At 43.5% G+C, this 26,298-nt stretch overlaps 1 protein-coding gene across 4 annotated transcripts in view; it reads left to right on the top strand.

Annotated features, from left to right (window-relative positions):
* LOC101471429 (partitioning defective 3 homolog B) overlaps positions 1-26,298 on the top strand; it is a 231,506-nt gene that overhangs the window by 127,805 nt on the left and 77,403 nt on the right. For all 4 annotated transcript variants that reach the window (XM_014409193.4, XM_076875376.1, XM_014409192.4 and 1 more), the window contains 4 exons: positions 1,383-1,598; positions 3,505-3,733; positions 20,700-20,810; positions 21,080-21,439. In XM_014409193.4, the coding sequence (XP_014264679.2) occupies positions 1,383-1,598; positions 3,505-3,733; positions 20,700-20,810; positions 21,080-21,439 (916 nt within the window). The remainder of the gene's footprint in view (positions 1-1,382; positions 1,599-3,504; positions 3,734-20,699; positions 20,811-21,079; positions 21,440-26,298) is intronic.

The following is a 26,298-nucleotide window of genomic DNA, read 5'->3' as shown; positions in this document are numbered from 1 at the left end:
GCCTCCTCAGTCCTCGGTCATCTCCTGTGCAGTGAGCACGCGCGTGTGCACGCACGCACGCACAAACAGCAGCAGCGTGTATAGGGAATCATTAGCTAAAGTGATGCAAGTTTAGCTATCATGAATCACAGTGGCATCATATCGACAGGCCACGGCCAGCAAGGAATCCGGAGTGTGTGTGTGTGTGTGTGTGTGTGCGCGCATGTAAGGATTACCAGTATTTTGAGCTGGCAGCTAGCCCAGCCTTCCTCCCTTCTTCCTCATTTTTCTCTGTCCTCCTCTCTGCCACTGGGGTTTCCCATGATGATATCCTCTGGAGGAAACTTAATTTGCTCCCTCCCAGTCATCTTTCCTCCTCCCCATCTTGTGGCACAGAGTGACACTTGCATTACCTCTTCTCCCTCTTTTGTTTAATAAACAGCAATCCTCTGAAGTGGTGGAGACATCACAGCGGGGCCCGAGGCTGAACCCGGTCCGGATGCTTTTAACTTGGGTTTGTGCAGCACATAGCAGCAGTTGCTAGGTTGCCTGCAAAACGCCAAGAGTGCAAGCTTTGCTGTTTCTCCAAATGTAGACTTTGTGTGCTTGAAACGTGAGGCTCTAACACACATCTGATGTCTCTCTCCCTCCTATGAATACTTGTCTTCTCATCCATCGTTCTCCTCTTCATCATGCTTCCTGCTAGATCCCTCCCTCCCTCAGTAATATCTCTCACAGCATACTCGTGATGATGGATGGAGATCTCGGGACGGTGAAGCAGACTTCCCATCCATCACAGACTCAACAACAGGATAGTTAACTGCATCGCTTTTTTATTGGCACTTCTCTCTGGAGTTCAGCCGTAGCCTGGCGGGTCTGGCTTTGGTCCTCGTGTCTCCTTCAGGGTTTTAATCTGATCACGGAAAGGTGCAGCAGCGATAAAGCTTTTTTCGATCGCCACACCTGGGCAAAGGTGTCTCTTTCCTACCGTATATGTGCAGGTCTTCTGTGGCACTGAAACCAGGAGCAGAGCGACAGTATCTACATCGCGGACGTGCAGTGAAATTCTTCAGATTTGGCACCAAAGTTTAAAGATGATCTAATCAGAATTTGCCGATCAAAATTGAACATGTTTTTGGTCAGAAATTAAGATGTTTATTATCAGAAATTCTTCAGAGATGCTTTCTGACCCTTTGAACTTAATGCAGTAAAGCAAAGGGAGATGTGATACTTCAAACTAATCTAAGCTTCTACTGCGGTTTCATATTCAAAACCACTGTGTGCTGCCAAGCCTGTAGCTTTCTGTGCTGTCAGTCTCACCTTCAATGATCAAATGCAACCTGACTGACTGTCAGGAGGAGACACCTGCAACATGCTAATATTAGTTCCTTTTCCCCCCACAGCATCATCAAGCCCCGTGGAGCTCGGCCCCACCCTGGGCCTGAAGAAGTCCAGTTCCCTGGAGAGCCTCCAGACGGCCATGTTGGAGGTCAACAGAAAGAACGAACTCCTCCCGTTCCACCGCCCTCGCCCAAATATGGTGAGGGGAAGAGGCTGCAACGAGAGCTTCAGAGCAGCTATCGATAAATCCTACGACGGGCCGGCTGAAGATGATGACGGTAAGCGGGAGAGAGAGACGCGTGTCTGCGATAGGCTGACGATGCATTGTCATTCATTTGTCTACACATCACATGTTGCTGCGTTAGAATGTCAGATTTGTATCTGCAGCTCGGTCCGATTGGTGACATTTATCTTCACCACGTTCACGGGGAGTTTTCTAACGCAGTGATTGATGCCCGCTCAACTTACCGCCGTGTGCTAGGTGTTCCCCAATTACACTTTCTCAAGTAAAGTGTGACAGGGGCTTTGCAACAAGCACCTTATGCCTCCAAATATCAGCACATATTCAACTCCCAGCTGTGTTATTAGCAGCCAAGTCTTATCAGTCACCACCAGAGTAATGAGTCGGCTTGTTTCAGATCACTACACTCACACAGGATAGGACTAATAGGGCATTTCAACACACACACACACACGCCGCGGCCACATCTGTCACTATCCTTCTAAATATTCAACACTTTCAGAGCTGCAGTTAATCGACAGAGAGCACTGAATCTGTCTTTCGTTTCTCTGCTGTGTGCTTCTCTTTGTCTGTTGTCGTCACTTTTTGCTTGGGTTTAAATCGTGTAAATGCTTATCGAGCGCTGCCTGTGAGAGGTGAGTTTGCACTCTTTAGCCTGGACCTGCGTTTGTTAGAAAGGCAAACACTGGTAATATTTTGACAGTCCAAACGAAGCAGTTAATGTGCAGCAGATGCATTGTGTGGGGTCCTGAGCTGAGTCCAGCTAATACCACAGGAGAACAGCGTGTCACAGTTTCGAATCTATTCACTTGTGATGAGTCAGTGCCTTTGAGGCCGTTCTTCAGCTGGGATGGATTACTCTCAATACTTTTTCTTATTTCTGTTTAATTTGGATCATTTCTTTATTTCTTTGGCGCAGAAAAGATGAAAAAATCCCGACTTTATGCTAACATGTGACGAGTCTCTGGCATCGACCTGCTTAGAAGCAAATATTCTGATTGTTGCTTCAACCTGTTGTTGTGATATTTGCACATTTTCTGAAACACTAAAATTCTGTGAACAAGCCTCACAGGAAAAATAAAAACCCACATATGTGCACAATTATCACAGCAACAAAAACTCTAGTGAGATCACGTCTGCTGCCATTGTGGAGCATGATGCTGTGGGTCTGCAGCAACACAAACACACACACACACACACACACACATTTCCATCCTCCCGGAAGACGGTCTTTGTAATTAATGCTGAAGTGAATACCCAAATAAAATTAAGCCCCATTTGAAGTCATAAATTTAGTTTGGTTAGCTTATGAAATCTGACAAGGAATCTATAATTTCTGCATGTTTGTGTGTTTGTGTGTTTGTGTTGTGTCTCAGACCTCCAGTCTGTCAAAGAACCAATGAGGCGTCACGGTTTACTCTGTGAAGAGCAAATCAACTCTCTGTAAAGCTGATAAGTGCACTGTGGAGAAAAATGTAAACTCTGTCTGACACTTTGCACGAGTCGTTTTTATTTGTGCACATTGTTGCTTAATGTGTTTGTTTTTTTTGGCCTTGACCCTCTTTGTGACGTGCTGTGTGAGCACCAGGCTCAAACTTGTAGGTGAACGTGCAAGAAAACGACCGTGCAAACAGTTTGTACTCACACAGCGGCATCGGCTAAGCGTGGAAAAGTCACCAGCATCACTGACTGACTGGTCGGGTCACACCCCCAGAACAGTGCGTTGTTTTTTTGTGTAGTTTATTATCAATAAACAACATTTCACAGACATCACCTGCAGTCATCGTACTTAAAGCTGCCTTTGGTGGTCTCTCCTGCACAGCAATCCTTCAGGTCAGGTTGATGATTCAGATGTTTATGTTTTATTGAATTAAATCCAAAGTAGTTGTTTTTGCTACTTTGTTTCATCCTCCTTATATCGTTCTTCTCTTTTTCCCCTCCAGATGATGGTACCGAGCCCAGTTCAGGTCGGGACACACCTGCGAGTAGTTCCTCTCGGCAGGGAGTTGGTGACCAGGCTGAAGAAAAAGGCAAAAAAGAGAAGAAAAAGAAGGCAAAAACAAAGAAGAAAGAAAAGAGCAAGGTGAAGGGGAAAGAGAAGGAGAAGAAGAAGACCGAGGAGCCCGAGGAGACGGAAAAGAAGAGCAAGAAAATCGGCTTCGGTCTGCTGAGGTGAGGGATTTTAAAACGAGTGCTAGCATTAGCTTCACTTTATTGTGTCTTTGTAATAAAATACAAACTTTGAGCAGAGATGCACCACAGCAGACTAAAGATTCAGTTTAAACAGACGTTATAAAAGCCAGAAACCCTGCTGTCCCCACGGCCGACCACACGGCACATATCAAAGCTTTGAAATCATTTCTCACAGAGCGGTGATTTCCAAAACCAACATCAAAGCGTTTATTAGACCAACGTATTTGTTTTAACGTGTCACCAGCTTCAGTTTCACATTATTCACACCATCCAGACTTCAGTGGAAACATGGTGGTGCTGGTCTGGCAGTCTGCTCCGCTTTGCTGAGCCTCACTCAGTGAAGTTTAGTGTGTTTGCTGAGACGAGAGTGGAATTTGTGTCTTTCTCATTTGCACTTTTAGATATCAGCGTTTTTTTACTGTTTGCTGATCACTTTTTCGTCACCGATAAGCAGTCCTGAACTTTTCTGCTGCTGCTGGATGTTCTCTGTCCTCTCAGAGCCCACGAACCACCAGCTGCACAGGATCAGGTCAGCTTTTGTATCATTGCAAGGAGCAGAGTTCACTAGGCCGTCACCTTTTCTTTGTTTCTTGTCAGAAAACCCGACGTGCATCATCAAATATGTTTACATCCCACCTGCGTTCGTACCGTGTCGGACAAAACATGAACACTGAGCTCTTTTTTTGTGCCTTCGTGAATCGCTGTCACGTGCTGCAGGGCACAAAGACCGCTCTGAGACCGGTGCCCACATTTTCCTTAAGAGGCCTGAAATTTTCACTCAGAACTATTTTGTATGATTAAGACTGCACCTCTCAGCGTGACTATAACATACGTAGCATGAATGAGGCAAAGTGTTTCAATGAACAATTTACTATACTTTCCACCTTCACTGCTGCCTACTATCAGTGTTTTTCCCCACTGTGGTTCTGAAGTGGGATTTCACATGACTATTACACAGATACAGATCTTCAGATAAACAGCAACGTGCAATTTGATCTGCAAAATAGAGCCGCAGCCTTTCAAAATACACTCACAAAAGCAGTCTGTGTGAACTGGGACACAGAAAAGCACTTCCAGATTTCAAAGTCCCATTTTATCACAATGATTGTATCTCCAAATTGCATGTTATTTAAAGTGTAATATTAGGCAGTTGGACTAATATGCACTAATTTTGTGTAATCGAATAGGTTTAATTCTTTTTCTTTGAAAGTTCTTTCACCTTTCCCCCGATCTCCCTTCAGCCGGCTTTGTTTCTCCCATTCTTGCACCATTTAATCATTAGGAAATAAACCTTTATGATGTGGAGATAGAGCCCGTTTTATTGTGTTAAAATTCTATCTTTGTTATTCAGTGGACTGTGTAAACGGCTAATCTAAGCCTGTTAATAATTATGTCAGATGTTTTTTATTCTTCGCTAAGTGTGACCGAGTGTGAGGATGACTAACGGAGCGCTGTGTCCTGTGTGGTTTACCTTTACAGGAGCTACCTGTCTGCCTCCTCCGTTTATCCTTAGTTGAGCTGAGCTGTGCATACGTTAATGCCGCCATCCTCCAGCCCTCAAAACACAAAGAGACCTTGTAACACAGAACTAAGTTCCTGATAACTGAGCAGAGATGAGCAGCTCTGAGTTTGATGAAAAGTTGACCTTAATCAGCTTTGCGTGCGTTTTATTGTCAGCTGTGTTTGTCAGTAGTAAAACTGAAGGTCTGTGATTCACTCTGGTATTTCTCTGTTCTCTGGAGGGACTTTGTTGTTGAGTTTTCAGACAAATTAAATATTGCGATATTTGAGGATTGTGAATAAAGCTGCAGTCCAAGATCAGATAACAGGAAGTGTGTGTGCGCAGAAAGTGAGAAAAAGGGTCCTTTTCTTTGTGTGTGTGAACTGATCTTCATCATAGCCTGAGCTCGTCTTCAGGAATAGTTCTCCAGGCTTCCTGAAGGACGTTCAGAGCTTTTCTTTCAGCGTTTCTGCCGCTTGTTCAGTTTCCTGTCGAGATGATCCCACGGTAGATTAATAGCGTAGAGGTCCGGGCTGTGGGAAGGCCAATCCGTGACGGTTTTTGTTGTTTGTGTGTTGTTTACTGCACTGGCAGCGTGTTTGGAATCACTGTCATGCTGAAAAATGAAGCTGTTTCCAATCACATCCTTTCCAGATGCAAGAATCTAAATCTGATGGTACTTTAAAAAAAATCTAAACAGCATTTGTTTGCAGAAATAAATCAATGCTGCTCCCTGTAAGCTGCAGCATTTTATTATATTGTCACAAATATAATTGCTGCAAATGTCTTTGAAATATTTGATCGAAATATTAGTTTTGATGCTATCTTGCCCACTCTTAATGGGAACAAACAATCTGTTTTTGCAACAGGCTGCTAGTAACAAAGTGGCCAACGATCCAGTTTAAGACTGGTTCTCTGTTTCATGCAGAAACAACACAGGTTTCTCCCTCAGGTGCCTTTTCATGCTTGAATGATTCACAGATCAGTGTTAAGTGGCTTAACAAAGAAACACCCAAAAACAACATTCCTCCGAAAATGTTCAGGTACAACGACTGAAACCGATGAAAGCAAAGTAAACTCTGAAAGACCCTCAGAAAGTCTGGAAACTGTAGACCACCTAACAAAGAAAACTAGAGCACAGTGTACCTCGTCTGAAGCAAACGTAAAGAAATGAGGAGAGGATCAAGACTTTTGCACAGCACTGCATGTATCTAGAAGCCTGGTGAATCTTAGCTTTGGACTTGAGATGAAGGATGTTGTTTAAACATGTTATCAAAATAACTGCTGATGTCATTAATGACAAAACGTTTGATCATCATCACTTTTGTCTGAAATCAGCAGTGGAGGTCCAACAACAACAACATACCGACTGGGTCCTAAACTCCGTTACTTCAGGTCCCAAAGTCAAACGAACACTGCAGCATCACTGAGAGTTAAAAACTGTCTAAATTCTTTCATCTGTAATAAAATGATCAGTGTTGCTGCTTTACCAGGTGTAACAATTAAGTTTAACATCCAGGCATCCATGAAAACAGAATTTATTAAATTTAACAGAGTTAGAAGTTAGCAGGAAGTTAGCTCGCTAGTTAGCTAAGCATGATATAGCATGTTCTGACTGAGAGATTTCTGGAAAATTCAAACGTACAGCTCTGCTATCACTTCAAACATAAATGAAGACAGAAAACTAAACAGCAGTGACGTTTGTAGGGTTACTGAAGTTGGGCTAGCTGGTATATAATGATGTGCTACGTGATTGCTAGCGACACAGCTATGTTAGCATAGCATAAACACAGTGAAGCTGGAGGATGAACGCTAACTTTTTTCGATAAAAGTTAACTTGAGGGTTCCTGATGGTTAGAGACAAATGCAATCACATGGCAGGATGCTGTAAACGGACCAAACTTCAGTCAGGAGAACAACTGAGATAATATGAGGTTAGTCATTCATATAAGATAAGATAACCTTTATTTGTCCCACACGTGGGAAATTTGTTTTGTTACAGCAGAAAGTGGACAGTGCAAAGTTACATAGCAAAAATTATAAAACATTATAAGGCGTTTAATGTGCCTCATAATCCAGTGCGCCTTATGGTCCGAAAAATATGGTACATGTACTAGTATTTGATGACTTCATATAAAATACACACTGCAAACAGAGCTAAGTAACGCAGTCATAAATCATGTTTATATAAATAGTTAAACGATGACAGAATGTACCTCCTTCTTCTCTTTCCTTCTGTTGCTGGTTTTTGTGGGCACACCTCCATCACACATCACAGACTGAAGGATGTGGTTTTTCCACCTCTTTCGCTCCATCGCGTTTGTCTTTGTTTTAAGCGCCTCAGAGTTCAGCGACGGTTACAGCGATACCTTCTGCTTGTGTTCACCCACCTCTCTTCCTCTTGTCTGCCACTCTGTTTGATTACGGTTTGGACAGCCTACGCCGCACACCCGAGAACATCTCCAGTTTAATCTAAGCGAGCCTCCTCTCCATCCATCCTTTCATCTAACCCCCGGCTCTCCCATCGCATCTCGCCACAAGTGCTTTAAAACCATATAATACACCCGAGGATATTTTTAGACCTGTCCCCTACACCTCCTCGCTCATCACTGTAAGAAGGTCTTGATTAGATCCCAGTGATAATCTCAACCTTTCTCTCCTTCTCCTCTTCCTTGCCATCTTTTGCAGCGACCACCCCCACCCCCTCTCTCCATTCCCACCCCGCTAATCTTTGCATCATTCCAATTTTTCCCTCTCCGTCTGCTCTCTCCAGCTCCCGCTCTCTATCTGCATTTGATTGCATGTAATGGTGGTAGACTGAGAAGGCAAATTGGTGCTATTCAGTACAGTTCAATCTGGGGCGAGCTGCTGATTTGTCATATTCATCTAAGGGCACCTTTGATTGGCCCTAATGGTCTGGAGGAGAGGCAGTATGGGATACTCTGCCTTACTGCAGCTCTCTGGTTGTACAGTAGTAAGTGTGCATGTTTGTTATAGACGGTTCGCACGTTTGAAACTTCAATTCAACCGCTGCGTTACCTCGCTGATCGTGCACTGCCTCTGAAGACGCTTACTTTACTGGATTTTGTGATTTGAATTGTTAAGTTGGATGAAGGGAGGGTTCAGCGTTGCAAGTACCTGCAGTAACGTAATTACTGTATGTCTCATTCTCATCGTTAACCCCGGCGATAACGTCCAACTCTAAATGTTTGCTTCAAATGCCCTTTAAAGTGGACAGCTGGCTCCGTCATCTGAACCGTTGCCACTTGCCAATCAGATATGCCAGTCGTGTGTGTGTGTGTGTGTGTGTGTGTGTGTGTGTGTGCGTGCACCGTGGTAACCGGCCCACCGTCATGAATATTCATGTGCTGATAAAACACGATTGGTCACACAGTCAGATGGTTGTCATATAGTTGGCACATGGTTACTGTGAATCTTCCAGAGAGTGTGTGTGGATGCATTTGTTTTTCTGTAAAGTTGTGCGTCTTTTGTCTTTCTTGCTCAGACCTTTTAGCGTCGTGTTATTGTGCTTTATGTGTACAGAAATATAGTGTGTACACGCAGCCATAACTCTGTGCTCTGCACATAATTTACACGAGTGGAAAGTACGGTTGTTGAGCTGGTCCGTCGTCTGCGTGTGTGCGACCGGCTGTGAAAGAGGAAGGGAGAGAGACAGTCTGTACAAATGAAAATATGGCGATCTATCAGGTGTGACTGGGAGAGGACGAGGTCCACCAGAACAAAATGTAAGCGGGCGCTGCTGCTGTCACTGCATCATATTCATGTGGTTATTGATGTGTGTGTGTGCACGCTGTTCATTTTCAAATTTAAACTATGTTTATTGGAATATCTGATATATAATGGGTCTGCCTATATGAAGCACCACGTGTGTGTGTGCATGTGTGTGTTTGCTGACTATCATTTATAATTATTGAAAAGGTTTCACATGAATGGCACATGTATACTTAAAGAGCTTTGAGCCTTTAGCCCATTTTTTTACCTCTCACTGATACCAGTAATTAGACGTCCCCCATATTGTCCCATTTTTTCCTCGTGGCTCCTCTCCCGCTCTCTGCGCTATTTCCAGCTGGTCATAATGCTGCATCTCTGTTAGACCTAAAGTGCTCCATCGCTGGGACTATTAGCCCATCTCAACGGTGGGGCCCATTAGGACTGACTAGCTCCATTGTGGGCTGTGTAATGGTTGAGCTTCATGCTAGGCCTATTAGCCCGAGTCTGTGCATACTGTATGCCTGTGTGCTTTTGAATGTGTGTGTGTGGTGCTTAGATGAAAAGGTTGATGGCAGAAAATGGACTTACTTTGATGCTGCAGTCCCCATCATTTGCTGGAGATTTTCTGATTGGTGGAGCTCTGCTGTGTTTGAATTAAGCTGCCTGTAAGAGTTGCTGCTGTACAGTTGCAGCACTTAAATAGGCTGTGAAGAAATGACATGTTGGCAGTTTGATGGAGGCCGTATTTCACTCCCGATCTTAGCACAAGTCCAGCAAATGTCATTTATAAATGTATATTCAGGTTGCTTGAGTCAGGCCAGCTTCTTTCTCAGTTAACCCTCAGCCATCTTCTTCTTCTCTTCTTCTTGTCCTTAGCGGGCGACCAGCGGCGGTGGTCTGCCGCGCAACCAGTACGCTGCTGTAGGTGCCGCAGGTTCTCTTGCTTGACCAACGATTATCTTCCACGCTTTTCGATCTAAGGCGATGGTTCTTGCCTGCTCGAGGTCAAGTCGAAGGGCCTTCAAATCATCCTGGATTTGTCTCATCCATGTCTTCTTTGGTGCATTTCGATGCACCCTCCAATCGGTGGGGCGGGTCAACCAGAGTAGGCCATGGGGGTAGCGGCTCGGGTCCATTCGACAAATGTGGCCAAACCAACAGAGTCGGCGGCGCTGGATTAGGTTGCCGATCGTCAGTTGGCTGCCGCAGCTGGTGAGGATGGTGTGATTCGAATGACGGTCGCGAAGGGAAACGGCGAGAACGCATCTAAGGCAACGCATTTGGAAAACTTCGAGCTTGCTCAGGTCGTGTTTGAGCATTGTCCACGTCTCCGCACCGTAAAGTAGAATGGGCAGGATCAGGGTTCGGTAAAGGTTTGCAAATGGCTCCTAGAGGTTGCTGGCAGTTTCTGCAAAATCTGATGCCAAGTTCAATTCATGCAGACCTAAAAACCAGTCAGTAACCCCTGGTAACCAGTGGTTGTCAGGGAAAATTGCGTATTCCCCATCTTTTTAGTGACTGGTTGTCGGGGGTTACAGATGGTTGAAATTGAACCACCTCATGATTGCTTTGGTTGCTGCAGTTGTCTTTAGACGACTTTTCAATTCATTCAATTCCACATTTAGACTCAGTTGCAACTTTTATTTTGCATTAAACTCGAATGCATGCATCTTAGATTCTTGCATTTTGGCTTGCAGCTTGCACAGGGGCATTGACAACAGTCTTAGTGGCCGCAGGTTTTAATTTGCTTCCAACTGTACATGAAGATAGACGCGTGCAGTAGAAATGAGATTTCAAGGCACTCGAAAATTTTGTGCATGGAAGACGACTCCAAATTCCCCAAGCAGGGGAAAAAACAGGCTTCTGACCAGACGCTGAATTTCATTGTTTCATGATTAGAGAGCACATGCTTGAAGCAGGGGAAGGACTCTGCCAATCAAACGTCTTGACAGGAAGTCATTGGGGTGTCACTGACTGATGTCATGCCTGTCAGTCATCAGAGCGTGTATGTGTATGTGCGTGCGTGCTTGTTATTGTATCGCACTTGTCAATCACCCATTCCCTCATGGATCTATTTTCCAATGATAGGAAAGGAAGGCGTGTCCTAGGAGTGGTAGAGGGAGGGAGGGAGAGAGAAAGGAAAGAATAGATGAAGTGAGAGTCACAGATGTTTGGCCTGATTTTTCTCGGTTGTCAGTGGGTTTATCGGGAAGCGCAGGTGTGTAACAGCCGCCTGAAGACTCGGCACTCCACATCTGTGTGCATGTTAATGTGTGTGGATTGTACATTGTTACGAGTGTTTTTGCTGAATAACATGTTTGCTGGATGTAAAGTCAACATAACGGCTGGTACCGTTTGCTTCCTTCTACTAAAATCTGAATATTGTAACAACTGAGTTCAATCATGAAAAAACAAATTAACCAAATTTTTTTGGAAAGCTGAGTTTAATTTCACTACCCACACCCCGATCAGTGAAGGAGACTAAAAGATCTCTAAAAGCAGCCGCAATCTAAAGAAACAGCTGTGACACAAAGTCACTGACCTCTGTCGGTCTGAAAGGGTTGCAGAGACATTTCTAAGGCTTTGTGACTTCAATGAAACACGGTGAGAGCCGTTATCCACACGTGAAGGAAATCTGGAACCACGGTGAACCTTCTCAGCAGCAACCGGCCCACCAAAATGACTCTGAGAGCTCTTCAGCTACTCATCCAGGAGGTCACATGCCACCAACAACAACATCTAAAGAAGTGCAGGCCTCATTTGGCTCAGTTAAGGAGTTCATGATTCAACAATAAGAAATTCCAAGGAGAGAACCACTGCTGAGAACCACATCTGCCAAAAAACATCTGGATGATTCCCAAGACTGAGGACATAGAGGCTGAACTTTGTGGAAGGTTTGAGTCCTGTTACGTATGGCAGAAAACTGACTGAACATCATAGCAATGGTCAAACATGGTGGTGGTGGCGCGATAGTCTGGGGCTGCTTTGCTGTAACTGGTGTAACTGGTGTGGACTGTAACAGCAAGATAAAAGTCTTCCACCTGCTATCTTTTCTCTCTCGGTGGTTCTGTGTTTACAGTCAGGAAGTCTTCACTGGTCGTTTCTGTTTAAGCAGAAAAATCAAACTAACACACCAGATTTGTGTGAAGAGCTCACACGGAGAAGCAGAAGTTGAAAATCCACGTCTAACATAAACACGCGTATCACTTATATAGAGTAACCACCACCTGTCTTCGACAAATTAAACTAAAAGTAAGACCGAAATGACACCGCAGTCAAGCGCGAACAGTCTTTCTCGCCATCTGCCGTGATGACATGTGCCGTAAAGTTTTTGAAACATCGACGGTGTTGCCACAGTGTTTTACTGTCTGTGTACTCTACCCACTGTGGGCGTCTCTCTTTTTTAATGAAGCTTGGGATTAAAGTGAGACGGGGCCGTTTACTGTAATAAGCAGACCGTAAGTACGCACATATTCCCAAAGATGCAGTTCCCGTCTTGGTCAGACTTTTAGGCTTTTCCCTACACAGACGGGAGCTTTAGGAAAACCGGCTGTAGAGCAAACTTTCTCACATGTAAATGAGGAGCCATACACTTTCCATACAGACTGAGGTGTTACTTCCTGAATATTCATGAGCTATCGTTCTGTTCCCACTAATGACACAACAAGAGGTGATTTATTCGTCCTAACTGGCTGTTAATCAGCTGCTAATCTTACTCTGACATTTCTTGTGAAACAATGTTTCTCAGGCGATATCATCAGAACTTGTACATTTTAAAATCTCATCAGGCTGTGTGTTTAGTTTAGTTTAGTTTAGTTTAGTTTAGTTTAGTTTAGTTTAGTTTAGTTTATTAGGACCCCCATTAGCTCATGCAGTATCAGTAGCTACTCTTCCTCGGGTCTGACGAACTTTTTATGAAAATAAAAAAAACTTTCATCCATGAAAGACAAAAAAAGGCTCATAAACAACAAAACAACACAATTAAAACCATCAGCTCGATTAATCATACATTAATTGTTACAAATAAACATCTATAGGATTCACAGCAGCTCATTTGCTTTTTAAATGATTAACTCCGTCCCAGGGACCGACGTGCTCGTCACATAAAACGTCCAAAACGTAACAAAAAATAACCAATTCTAGTTGTTGTGATAATTCCTGAGATCAAAAACGGTGGAAGTGAACTCCGTGCCACCGTCATTGCTTTATACTGCATTGGATGAGTTGATGTCAATTCTAGAAAAATAACATTTTGCTATAAAGAATTTCTGCTGCTTTTGCTGTGATGATTTTTCTAATAAAGTTAATTAATCCTGCCTTTTACACTTAACACACTTTAGAACTGAACAACTGTGTGTGTGTGTGTGTGTGTGTGTGTGTGTGTGTGTGTGTGTGTGTGTGTGTGTGTGTGTCTGTTTGATTTTACATTTTAAATCCACTTTTACGTGGTTTCAATTCATCAAATAGAAAAATGATCCAAATGTGTTTTTAAGTATCAAATAAATGAAGCGCATGAAGAAGAAAAACTGGAAAAGTGTAGTCTCACCTGTGAGACCTTTCTACGTCTGTGCACAGTGATTACATGCAGGCAGTGGTTTGTGATTTAACTGATTATCTTCGTTGGACAAAAGGCGTTTAACAAAGGAGAAGATGAAAGGAGAGACGTCGACGGGTTGTTGAACGAAAGATTGAAAGAAACAAAAATGAAACAAGTTTTATTTTTACCCATTGTTCAACAAAGCGGCGTTTAGAGGGACAAAATCAAAGCATGCCAGTTTGTCTCCAGTTTATTTATGTGTTAGTTAACTTTTCTTACCGTGTGTGCGCGTGCACGACAAATACACTCTGCAGGAGTGTTGATTCAGAAACCCTACGTGCTCAGGCAGAAGGTAGTGGCAGGAGATAGGACTTTACTAAGAATGAATCTTTGTTCAACTGTGTGTTGCAGGATGGGAGAGTGGGCTTAATTAAGCTGTGTGTGTCCGTTTTCTTTGAATCTCTTTCTTCTTCTTCAGCTGTTCTTTCATTTTGCTGCAAAGCGTATGGAAATCGTCGATAACTGGATGTGGTTGCTTGTCTATTTCCAGTCAGAGAAGAAAAGCAAAAATGGGCAAATGAAGGATTGTTGTGTGTGGCGTCAAAACTACGCCTGCCAACAGAAGACCACATTAACATGATGCTGAGATATAAAATAATCCATGGCATCGTGATTTCACACGGAAACGTGCATTTCAGATGCACATCTTCTTTTCTATATCATTAACACCTCCAAGAAGAAGATAATTTGTGGTCATAAAGACTTGCCCGTTGTCAGCTGCACCGCTGCGGAGTGATACTGCTGGGCCCAAAGCGTGCCAAGGAAGCACTCCATGCACCATTATGCCATGGTGTAGGGAACACCACCAGGATTCGTGGCGCTGTTGCCAATTTCTGACTGTACCATCTGTGTCCTTAAGCAGAAATTGATAATCCAACAGACCAGACAACATATTTCCAGTCTTCAGCGGTCCAATTTTTAGCTGTCCACTGTAGCCACACATTTGTGTTCTTGAGATTGGTTTTCCAAGTTTGTAAAGCCTTTCTGTCAGCTTCAACCAGTTTAGGGCATTCCCGTCTGACTTCCCCCATCACCAACACGTTTCTGCCTTCTGAACTCCGACCTTTTAGATGTTGGTTTATTCATTTTCCAGCAGCGTTCTGAGTAAACTTTGGAAACAGTACAGTACGCAGTGAAACAAGACATTCCTCCATGACCACGGTGCTACGTGTGACACAGGACTGCATAAAGTGCAAATGTGCAAAAACTGCAAAAAAAACAACGACCGTGTAACACCAGACGGTGCAGACACAACAGTGCAACAATGCAACAATGACAGTGGGTCGTGCAAAAGACTGAGCATTGTGCAGAAAGTAAGTTGGTGTATGAAGGTGTGCGTGTATGCTTCAAATTAGCAAGACATGGCGATAATCTCGGTGCTAAATGTGTTCTTTAATTTTCAGAGAAGGGTTCTGTTGTTAAAATATATGTTGTGTTCACTTTATCATCTATTCTTTCTGTTAGTATGAGAAGCCGACACTGGAGAGGACGCAGGGGTGAGGAGAAGCATAGAAGAGAGGAGACAGATTAGCTGAAGAGAGAAGTGCTTGATAGCAAAGGGAAGGAGCAAAACGTCAAAGGAGAGGCTGAGGTGACGGGGTGAAAGCAAGGTACGCTGCGGATGAAACGAAAGAGAAATAAGATTAATGGGAGGAAAGCGTGCGCTGAGGAGACGGTCAGAAGGAGTGGACATAAAAGAGCTGTGAGGAAGGGTACGAGAAGGAGTTGAAGGAAAGGGTAAGCCTCTATAGGCAGCGGTAATTAGAGCAAGGCTCGTCCGCTGTGAGGCAAACGCACACACGTGCTGTTAATTCACACAGATGATTGGTGCCCTTCATTGCCCATCGCGTCCACCTCTGTGGGTGGTAAATAGGCTTTTCCCCAGTCTACATGAGGCACTTCAAAGAAACCTATTACCTCTGTGCTCACAATATACCTTCTTTTATTGCAGAAGCAGTGATATGCACGCGCTGAAACAACAAAACAGTCGCACTTTAGAGAAACTGTGACTGTTGTTTGAAATAAACCATAAGCAGGTATAGTGGCACGATCATATATCAATAACTTCACTTGATAAATTAAACATAAAGGCTGTTATAAGGTCATGGTTTGTGTGTTGGAGGTATTAAGTATTTAATACTGGTTTAATTCTCCATGTCCTCCCGACTGTACAGCAGCTGGTTGTAAAGTTTAATGAGCTACCTTCTCCTCCATCGAGCTGGGAGTACGGTAAACACCTCTAAATGGTTTAGTACGGAAACATCATACTTGGTTACGATTTTCAATTAATTTTATTTATACAGCATCAGTTTACACCAACATCTCCTCCAGGTGGTTTATCTTGTGAGGCACAATCAGATGATCTCTTTTGAGCAACAGCTTGACAACAGTGGAGAGGAATGCTCTCTTTTAACAGGAAGTGACCTCTGGCAGAACCAGGCTGAAGGAGGGGGAGTCAAAAACTGCAGAAGCTTTAGGGTGAGGGGAACGAGAAGAGAGAAAAAGGGGAGTATAGAGATATTTTGTTTCTAAACTAATGAAAATGTGCGCAGGTTTTGTAACGTACATGTAACGCTGCAGTGCTAATGCTGCTAAACAGATTTGTACAGTACAAGTCTTCTTAATTACCCTAAAGATGGAGATGTTTGCAGAGATGCTAATTCTCTGTGGAATTTCAAACTGGATCATGGAAAAGAGAACATTTTGTTTGGTTGCTCTTTGAGGAAGTGTGTGCCTGGCTAATTACAGTGCACAGCTTCATTCTATACTCGTTATGTATTATTTTTATTTTCATTGTCCAACAATGACTTTTAAATCTTTTGTAAATCAGAGTTAAAATAAGGTTGCTGAGAGGACGCAGACTCCTCTAAAGACGGATACACGTAATCAAGTTTGGAGCCACCGACTGAGTTTTCAGGACATCGGTGAGCCAACAGGAGTCACTATGAATGAGACCCAAAGTTTCTGTGTGGCAGCACTTCACCGCTCAAACCTTTGTGGTCGGCCCCCATTTTCCATAAGTCACATGACTGGCCGCCATGGAGTTTGCCAAGAGGGATCTAACTGGAGGAAACCAGACACTGAGCAGCACCTCATTAATACCATCCCTACAGTCACACACAGTGGTGGCAGCATTGCTATGTTGGAAGCTCTTTCTGTAGCGCATAATAGCCTCGAGCCGTCTCCGGTGAAAACGTCTTCCAGTGTGCTGAGCAGAAGTTTACATGCTAACGGCACGACAAGCAGAAGTTCAAGAAGGTTCAGGAAGGTGAACGCACGCAAAGCTACTGGTCCGGACGGGATTCCCGGCCGCGTCCTCAGGTCATGCGCGGCTCAGCTGGCTGGAGTGTTCACGCACATCTTCAACCTTTCCCTCTCTCTGTCTGTAGTCCCAGCCTGCTTCAAAATGGCCACCATCGTCCCTGTACCCAAATCCTCCACCATCTCCTCATTGAACGACTGGCGACCTGTAGCCCTGACCCCCATCGTAAGCAAATGCTTCGAGAAGCTGGTCAGGGACTTCATCTGCTCTGCACTACCCGACTCACTGGACCCTCTACAGTTTGCATACCGCCACAACAGGTCCACTGATGATGCCATAGCCCTGACACTACACACTGCCCTGTCACACCTGGAGAAGAGAGACACGTATGTGAGGATGCTGTTTGTAGATTACAGCTCAGCATTCAATACCATCGTTCCCTCGAAGCTGGACAGGAAACTGCAGGATCTAGGACTGAGCAGCTCCCTCTGCAGCTGGATCCTTAGCTTCCTGTCTGACAGACGCCAGGTGGTCAGACTGGGCAGCATCACCTCATCCCCCATCACACTGAACACTGGTGCTCCACAGGGGTGTGTACTGAGCCCTCTCCTGTACTCACTCTACACCTACGACTGCACGGCCACTAACAGCTCCAACATCATTGTGAAGTTTGCGGACGACACTACAGTGGTGTGTCTTATCACCAACGGTGATGAGACGGCTTACAGGGAGGAGGTCAGCGCCCTGACCCACTGGTGTCAAGACAACCATCTCACCCTCAACGTCGCAAAGACAAAGGAGTTGATAGTGGACTTCCGGAGGTGCAGAGAAGTACACACCCCCATCACCATCAACGGCGCTGCTGTGGAGAGAGTGAGCAGCTTCCGGTTCCTTGGCGTACATCTGGCTGAGGATCTTACGTGGTCAGTACACACAAACAAAACAGTGAAGAAGGCGCAGCAGCGCCTCTTCTTTCTCAGGAGACTGAAAAGATTCGGCATGAGCCCCCGCATCCTCAGGACCTTCTATCGCTGTGCCATTGAGAGCATCCTCACTGGATGCATCACCACCTGGTATGGCAACAGCACCGCCTACAACTGCAAAGCTCTCCAGCGAGTAGTGCGGTGCTCTGAACGGATAATTGGAGGTGAGCTTCCCTCCCTCCAAGACATCTACAGGAAGCGGTGCCTGAGGAAAGCGGGGAGGATCATCAAGGACTCCAGTCCCCCCAGCCATAAACTGTTCAGACTGCTTCCATCAGGAAGGAGGTTCTGCAGCATCCGGTCCCGTACCAGCAGACTGAGAGACAGCTTTTTCCACCAGGCCATCAGACTGCTGAACACGTCATAGACACCTCACCTTCACTACTGGAACTTTAACATTATGCACTCCACACTGTATATAAATGCCACTTGTTTTGCACATATTCAACTCTGTATATTTTATATATTTATTATTATTATTATTATTATTTTTTTTTTTTTTTTTTTTTTTTTACTATTTAATTTGTAAAAATGTGTATACACACACACACACACACACACACACACACACACACACACACACGTAGGAAAATATTTAGTATACACATCCAGAAATGCATACACTATTATATATTGTACATATATTTATTAGTTTCAGGTTGGCCATTCTTGTATTTTGCTCGTTTGTGTTGTTGTGTTTGCACATCTCTGTTGCTTGTGGGGCTCACACACAAGAATTTCACTCGCATGTGCTGTGCCAGTGTGCCTGCACATGTGATGTGACAATAAAAGTGATTTGATTTGATTTGATTTGAGAAGGAGAGATCACTTGGAAGAGCTGAATTTACTGAGATGGAGAAATTAAGAGTTTGGTGGTTAGACCAACACGGCAGAATCGAAGGACCAACCGAAGTCTAGATGATGGTGGTGAAGATGAAGACTGAGGCCTGGGTGGAGCTCTGACTGATGTGTCTGTGAGGTGCAGATGGGTGGAGGTGGGTTGCATGAATGAGAGTCTGAAAGGGAGAGTAACAGAGAGCACAGATTTAAACTACGCAAAGTGGAGGCTGGTTGGCTCAAAGAAGGCAGGCAGGAAGATGATTGGACAAGAATACTGATGGCAGTGTTGAGATCGACAGCGAGGGAAGCAGTAGTGATGTAGACAACAGCAGCCCAACCCCCAGGACAGCAGGCAGGTGACTGATTACATTATTGAACTTGTGCACAAACGTCATTGTGATGCCAGGAAAATACAGGAAGCATTACTGGAAAGGAGCGAAAGGCCTGGAGTTTCCAGGTACTGTCTGGACTTGAACCTAACCTGAAAATAGCGGTGCACTATTGCTCCTCATCCAAGCGGGTGGAGATTGAACATCTGTGCCTGAAATGGGACAAAAACAGTTTTAATCTTCGGGCTCGTTCCAAAGAAGACACTGAGCTGCCATTGCTGTGGAAGGTGCTTTAACTAAAGGTCCTCTACAGGACCCAAAACTGGCTGTACTTTGTCACTGTGTGTAGATTTCTCAATGCACGCAGTGCTAATCTTATTAGGACGTTTAAAGCGAGGCCTGGTTTGTACTTTAGAAATAAATCTTACTTGTTTGCCTGTAATTGATTTTGGTGATTTGCTGTATATGCATGCTTCCTCTGCAGTCCTAAAGAGTCTTCATTCACTGACCACTTATATTTTCTATGGTCGTATATTTTACTTTATAAAGCCGTTCTAGGTGGACTTTGCATCTACATCTGTACCCTTCTCTGTCCCAGGACTCATAGTTACCATCTAAACTTTAGATGGAGACGGAGGATGTTTCTTTTAAGAAACATGAAACCATTAAAGTTTTATGTGTATGTGCTGTGGATTTATACTTTATGTTGTATTTGTAGTCTCTCTTGTGAGACAGATTGATCTCAGTGGGACTTCCTGGTAACATAAAGGTAATAATATTAATGATGACGATATTAAATGTTAATAAGAATGTTGAATCCATTTGAAGACGAGTTTGAAATGGAGCAAACAACCTGATTGGGTGAAAAAGCTGGAAACCATAACACAAACGGAGATCAGTGCCTGACAACAACAACTGCAAGTTAACTCAGATTTTAAGGTGTTTTTCACCTTTACAGACTTTTGATGAGCCTTAGAGCTCCGTCAATGCAAAAGCATGAAAATATTGACTCAGGTCATTTTTCTCCAGCTCACAGCTGAAACACAAAATCACCCCAATGTCACCAAATCAGTTCTTACATTTTCATTTCCCACTTTAGTTCACTTTTCATTTTCAGCAGTGGCGGCAAAGTCTGAAGATATAATGATGCTCATTATGACATCCAGTCTTGTGTGTGTGTGTCTGCCTGCATCTCCTCCAGGTAATGAATTGTCTGGTGTCCATTAGTGCTGAGTACGCTGTTGATGCTGACCACACAGAAGCAGTATTGACTGCTGTGGTTTGAGTATTGATATGTGGCCACTTAAAGCGGGTCTTTAGGTCTGTCGCGCGTATGCCGTCTTTTAATTTATGTTAGCTTGTATAGACTGCGTTCCTATTGAGCTTCGTGTGTATCCTTCCTCTGTCAAATCTGGATTAACTGCGTGTCTTTTACTCCAGCGTCCGTCGGCATCGAGTTAACCACCTGTGTGTCTAGTTTACTAACCCACCGTGGAAGCTGTTGTTGGTTCAGTTGACTTTTCTATGTGTGTTTATTTGTATGTGAGACGCGAGGGCTGTATCTGCCCTGTGATTCTTTTAAGAGTGGTGCTGATGCAGTGTTTGTCCTTTATCTACGTCCTCTGTATACCAGCTGTACTGTGTGCTGTCTCCGGCTTTCTTTTTGATCCACATGCTGTGTCAATGTTTGCTTCTGTCCAGATTTGGAAAGAAAAAAGAGGAGAAGAAGGAAGCGAAGGCCGCTCTGCAGCGACAAAAGTCAGACCTCCTGAGTGACCATGAGCTCGAGAGGATGAAAGAAGAGAGAGAGAGGTGGGGAGGTTTCTATCCATGAGATGATTAGGATGAAATAGCTGAAATACTGCATGCACTCAGAGGAGGTGTGTTAGTCTGTCTATGCTGAAGAACATGAATGCTCACTTTAACAGCTCTTTTAATTACCTTTATCAGTCTGTCTCCACCCCTCTGAATGCTCCACGCCTGTCATATCTGAGCTCTATGCTTTTGATTTTTTCTATGCTAGTCCACTAATCAAAATACATTCAATAGATGCAATAATTAGTCCTGCGTTTCCTTTCCAGAATCGAGGCATCGCATCCCGAGTTACAAGATCAGCGGCAGGGCGGCGGCGGCGGTTCGGCATATCCCGATTTTGAAGATGATGACGCAGATCCCAACTACGCCCGTATACAATCCTTCAGGGACCGAGATATGGGCTCGGTGCCACAGCCTCTGTCTCAGTCGCCTCCCTACAGAGCGTTTCAGCACGCTCGTACACCTTCCCCTCTCGGCCCATCCGGCTTTCAAGGGCACGGAAATCATACTAACGAGCCCGGAGTCATCCCCGATGATGACCCTCTGGATAGGCTCTACGCCAAAGTCAACAAATCAAGGGGAGCTGGAACTACGTCTCCTCCTGCTCCTCCTCAGGCTAATGACAGGTAAGGAGCTACGACCTTGTTGGGATGTAATGATAAGACGAAAAGGATTTTGAGAGCACAATGGTCTTATTCATTAGTTATGTTCAGATTCTATACCTGGAACATGTGAAAGCTCAGAAAGGTGTGGATACACCAGAGTCCCACCAGGTGTGGCACATGGGAGGCTCCCAGTGGAGCTTGTGAAAAAAGTTCCCCATCAGTGGGTTACAGGGGCCATCACACAGCTACAGCGTACTGTTACCTGTGTGTCAGAAAGGTGTCGTGTATACACAGAACATGACCAAAGCGTGCTGTCACTTGTAGTCCACCTCCTGTTCCTCGTCAGTGTTGCAGTACAGCAGCATCTTCATGTTTCCATTCTCTTTGCTCTTCTACTGAATCACATTCATCTGCCTGTGTGTGTGTGTGTGTGTGTGTGTGTGTGTGTGTGTGTGTGTGTGTGTGTGTGTGTGTGCCAGTTTTAAAACAATACAGATAGAGACAGACAAAAAGAAAAGATTGACTTGTTTGTGCTTCAGTCTTCAGTATGAGTGGCTGTGTGCTGACGTACACATAACATCCGTGTGTGTGTGTGTGTGTGTGTCATAAGAAAGCAGGGCTCAGTGTTCCTCTCCGTTTCCCAATCCTGACTTCTTTCCTTTATGATGTCAGTCACAGCTCACTTACCTCTGAATATATCTGCCAGTGCAGATATTCTCCCACACACGTGTGCATCCACCTCATTTCTGTACCTGTCTCCTTGCAAAGGAGTAAAGCTGTTTGATGGACAGCTACGAGCATCCCGGAGATGTTTTCTGACACTGCCTTTCCTGTATTCTTAACTTCGTGCCTAAGAGGGTTTTTCTTTTTAAATGCAGAGTCAGGACTCTTTGACCTTGATTCACAGTGTCGAGTCCCTCAACATTATTAAAAGAAATCTAATTGTTAAGAGGATTCACAAAAAGAAAACTGTCTCACCAAGCATGTAAGCTGTGCTCGGGAATCAGATAATACACCGAAAGACAATCATCTACAGTATCTCACAAAGCTGTTTTCCCCAACAGTCCACAAATTCCCCCCTCTCTGAGTTTTTCTTCTTCACTGGAAGCTGGTTAACTGCCATTTACTTTACTCTAATTAATTTGATAAGCGCCACCACAGAGAGCCACAGAGTAGCTATTCTGGTAAGTCTAATTGGCAGGGTGGGAAATCAGTTTAGAGTGCCTCCATGTTCGGAGGCAAAATATTGATATTTGCCAGTAGTGTATTGATAATGTATTACAAGAAGAAATTTCACAATATGTTGCTGTCTTAAGTCTCCCACTCATAAATCTCATTCTATGCAAAAATATAAAATGTTATATTTATATAACAAAATAATAAAAATGCCCTTTTTAAATGGTTTGCCTCATATAATCTGTAAAACCAATAAAACCTCTGAATTTAGGCTTTAATACTTATTTTGTTAAATCCAATTTAACGTTTTCTCGTCTTTTTCCTTATTTAAAGCAGCATGGGTCTTAAAATGTTTTGATTTCTTTAGAGCTATATATCTATGGCCTCAGGTTTTGGCAGACGGTGCTGTTCATTTATCATCACTTCCTGAAACCTGATGATGCAGACAGAAGGAAGTGCAGGTATTGGCTGACAGTAATCGATGGTGCTAGAAAAAGAAGTTAGTGTGTCAGCGGGGTGTGTGTGTGTGTGTGTGTGTGTGTGTGTGTGTGTGTGTGTGTGCTGCTGTGAGTCAAGGGAGGCCTGAGCCACTGTATGCATATAGGAGATAAACAAAATCTCTTAGAACTCCATCAGCACGTCAGCAAAGCAGTGAAGAACACCTCTTTCACACACATGCATGCAAACACACACACAGATCGACACAAAGACCAACACAGTGACGGAAACACCGTGCAGCTCACAGCTGAACCCAGCTACGTGTGCTCGTGGAGTTAGGTGTGTGTTAGGTACAGATTCGTGTGTGTTAGAAAGAAAGTTGATTGAAAATGGCTCTAAAAGCCAGATTACAAAGCAGGATCTGTAGTGTGCCAGCTGATATTGGATGGTGATGATAACTTAAGTGATAGATAACATCATACCTGAGACCAACACCAAAAAAGCCTAACAAATACAGACGCCTACATGTCTGTAGGTGTCTATGAAGTGTGCAAGAAAGACCACATCAGCAGTGAGCGGGCAGTCAATTGTTAGCTAGTGCTTGATCGTGCAGTAGATTGTGAGAGTTCTGGAAAACAGAGACAAGAGAAGAGCACACATTTTTCTGCAATAATCCCATCATTCTTTTATTATTTGAGTTTAAAGGTGTCCTAAATAATAAGTTATTTAATAAACAAAAGGATATTGTAATCAAAAATATGCATAGAATAGTATGCAATAACATCTTCTAATGCAGGGGTGTCAAACTCAAATACACAGTGGGCCAAAATTCAAATCTGGAACAAGGTCGCGGGCTAACGTTAATATTTATTGAAAAAAAAAAATCTTCCTCCAGATTTAAGAATGAATCTTTTCTTATGGACTCGAACACGTTTTGCTGAAAAACTGAATATGGAACAAGCAAAGCTTAATACTAAACAATATATATATTAGCTGTATAATACCAGTAGGCCAGCTCTAATAGTCATTTGGTATGGCTTCGCGGGCCAAATATAATTAGGCTGCGGGCCAAATTTGGCCCGCGGGCCAGAGTTTGACACCTATGTTCTAATGCATTCTCATAAACTTCGTCAAACAGGAAGGAAAGAGACGGCGTCACTAGCATCTTAATAAACTTCATCCTCACCTCGTACCTCATCTCCTGAACTGAAGTCTCTAACACATGGAAACGTGCATAAACATGTTCATTGTTACTATCATTTATTAAAGCTAATAAATAATGTTTAATGTTGTTTAGCTAGCTCCTGTTGGACAGCTAACAAGAGCTAGCTAAACAACAACAGCTACTTATAAGATAATGTTACGCCAGTTAATTTTATACACTTTCCTTTGAAAAACAGTCTGATTTCATTTATATATATTAGGAGAGTTTCTTCACTAAGTGTTCAACAGTTACACCCACTTCAAAGAATGTTTACTAATACTACTTAACAGCTGCTAACAACAGCTAACAGTGGCTAACAAGAGGTAACAGAGGCTAAGAGTAGCTAACAGCAGCGGTTACTGATAGCTCAGCATATCCTCAATGATTCACCTCAGTCTCTGGTCAGAAGTGAGCTTTTCTGATTTACTGACTCAGGCTCAGACAGAGTCTGCCATAACTGCATCTTCCAGACTAAATAAAGGTGGACACTTCTCACCCAGCATTGACAGCTGAGGTAAACAGTGCACTCACAGCCTTCCACAGATAGGGATGCAGATAGGGTCCAAACAGTAGTAGAATCACACTGGCTGGCCACGGGCGTTACGACGGTACAGTAAAAACGTGATATTTTTGAGCTCTTGGCTGACTAAAACATGTTTGTCCTACAGCAGCCACCGTAGCTGGGATTCTACTTTTGTATTGGGAGGGTTAAAAAAACAGAAGTCATTTGAAATTTACATCTTGCACTGAAAACTTAAACCTTTAAACATCATATCAGTTTCAGGAAGCATTTACATCTACATTACTACATTTGTATGCAATATGTGGATTAATTAGAAAATGCAGGGGTCGGCAACCTTTCTGATGATGAGTGCCATCTACAATTTCCTCAGAAATCAGTGTGCCATATGATTGCATTAGCAATAAATGTAATAACGCTCTATATCAACAGTTACACACTATATAGAACAACTTTATAGAATTATATTTGTTCGCAGATGTTGGCAGCTATCAGCGAATAGTCATCAGCTATTTTGAAACAAAAAAACATACACTTGTTATCCATAACAGCAAATGAACTGTACAACAGAAAATGCAAATGCTTTTTATGGTCTCCTCACAACAATATTAAGAAAAGTAAACTGAGCCAATATGGCATGTTTGTTAATACACATATTAATGTGATCTCTGGTCTCCGAGTGTCCAGCATTCAGAGGCTACCTGAGGACTCATGTGAGAGAAAATGTGCTCACACAGATATGTAGAGCCAAACACTGTCAATAAGGCCTCTGCAATGTGACAGTGATGTACTGTCTTGTTGGTATATGTATGATTTCCATACATTTTACGTCAGATAAAAACGTTGGTTGTAAGATTCAGATAATTATTTAATAAAAGCGAGACATTTTAAATGAGAATAAGAAAGAAAAGTATTTCTTTGTGCCCCCCTTTCCCTGTTAATGCCCTACCTGGCCCCCTGGCAAAGCTTTGCTAGACCCGCCCCTGCACAGTTACCAGCTGCACAGTTACCAGCTACTTAGAAAAGGATCCTGGTGTTATTTGTCTCTCAGAAACAGTTCATAACTTCAACTCATTCATGTCACCTAAAAGGTAAACCTGTTTCTCCATCACAGCTCTGATGATTCAGTAAGGACATCTCCTGGTTTCATCTTCATGTTTCCCTCTCACCACATATCCAAACCGACATCATGACCAGCAGCTTTACAGCTGTGGCTCCAGCAAACATCAGCTGATACTTGAAATTAATATTAAATAAATTCTAACAACAGCTGATCAAGCTTAAACGTGCTGCTGTTGTTTAGCGCGACATCCGCTGGTTTCCTCTTTCTGGCACAAAGTGAGCGATAAACAAACAACAGAGAAAAGCCGATCAGCTGATCATTGATCAGTTTCATGATTGAAATAGCAACAGGAGAGGGAGGGAGAGAATGAGAGAAGAAGAGGCAGCTGTGCAGCAAAGACAGAATAAATCCAGCTTTGTGCCTTTCTCATCCTAGCTGAAGTCTGGGACAAACGGTTCCTTTTCAGCTCAACACGAAAC

This window comes from Maylandia zebra, linkage group LG16, assembly GCF_041146795.1.
Source record: "Maylandia zebra isolate NMK-2024a linkage group LG16, Mzebra_GT3a, whole genome shotgun sequence".
NCBI lineage: Eukaryota > Metazoa > Chordata > Actinopteri > Cichliformes > Cichlidae > Maylandia > Maylandia zebra.
The sequence above is the reverse complement of the archived record's forward strand: the minus strand, read 5'-3'. Positions and strand labels throughout refer to the sequence as shown.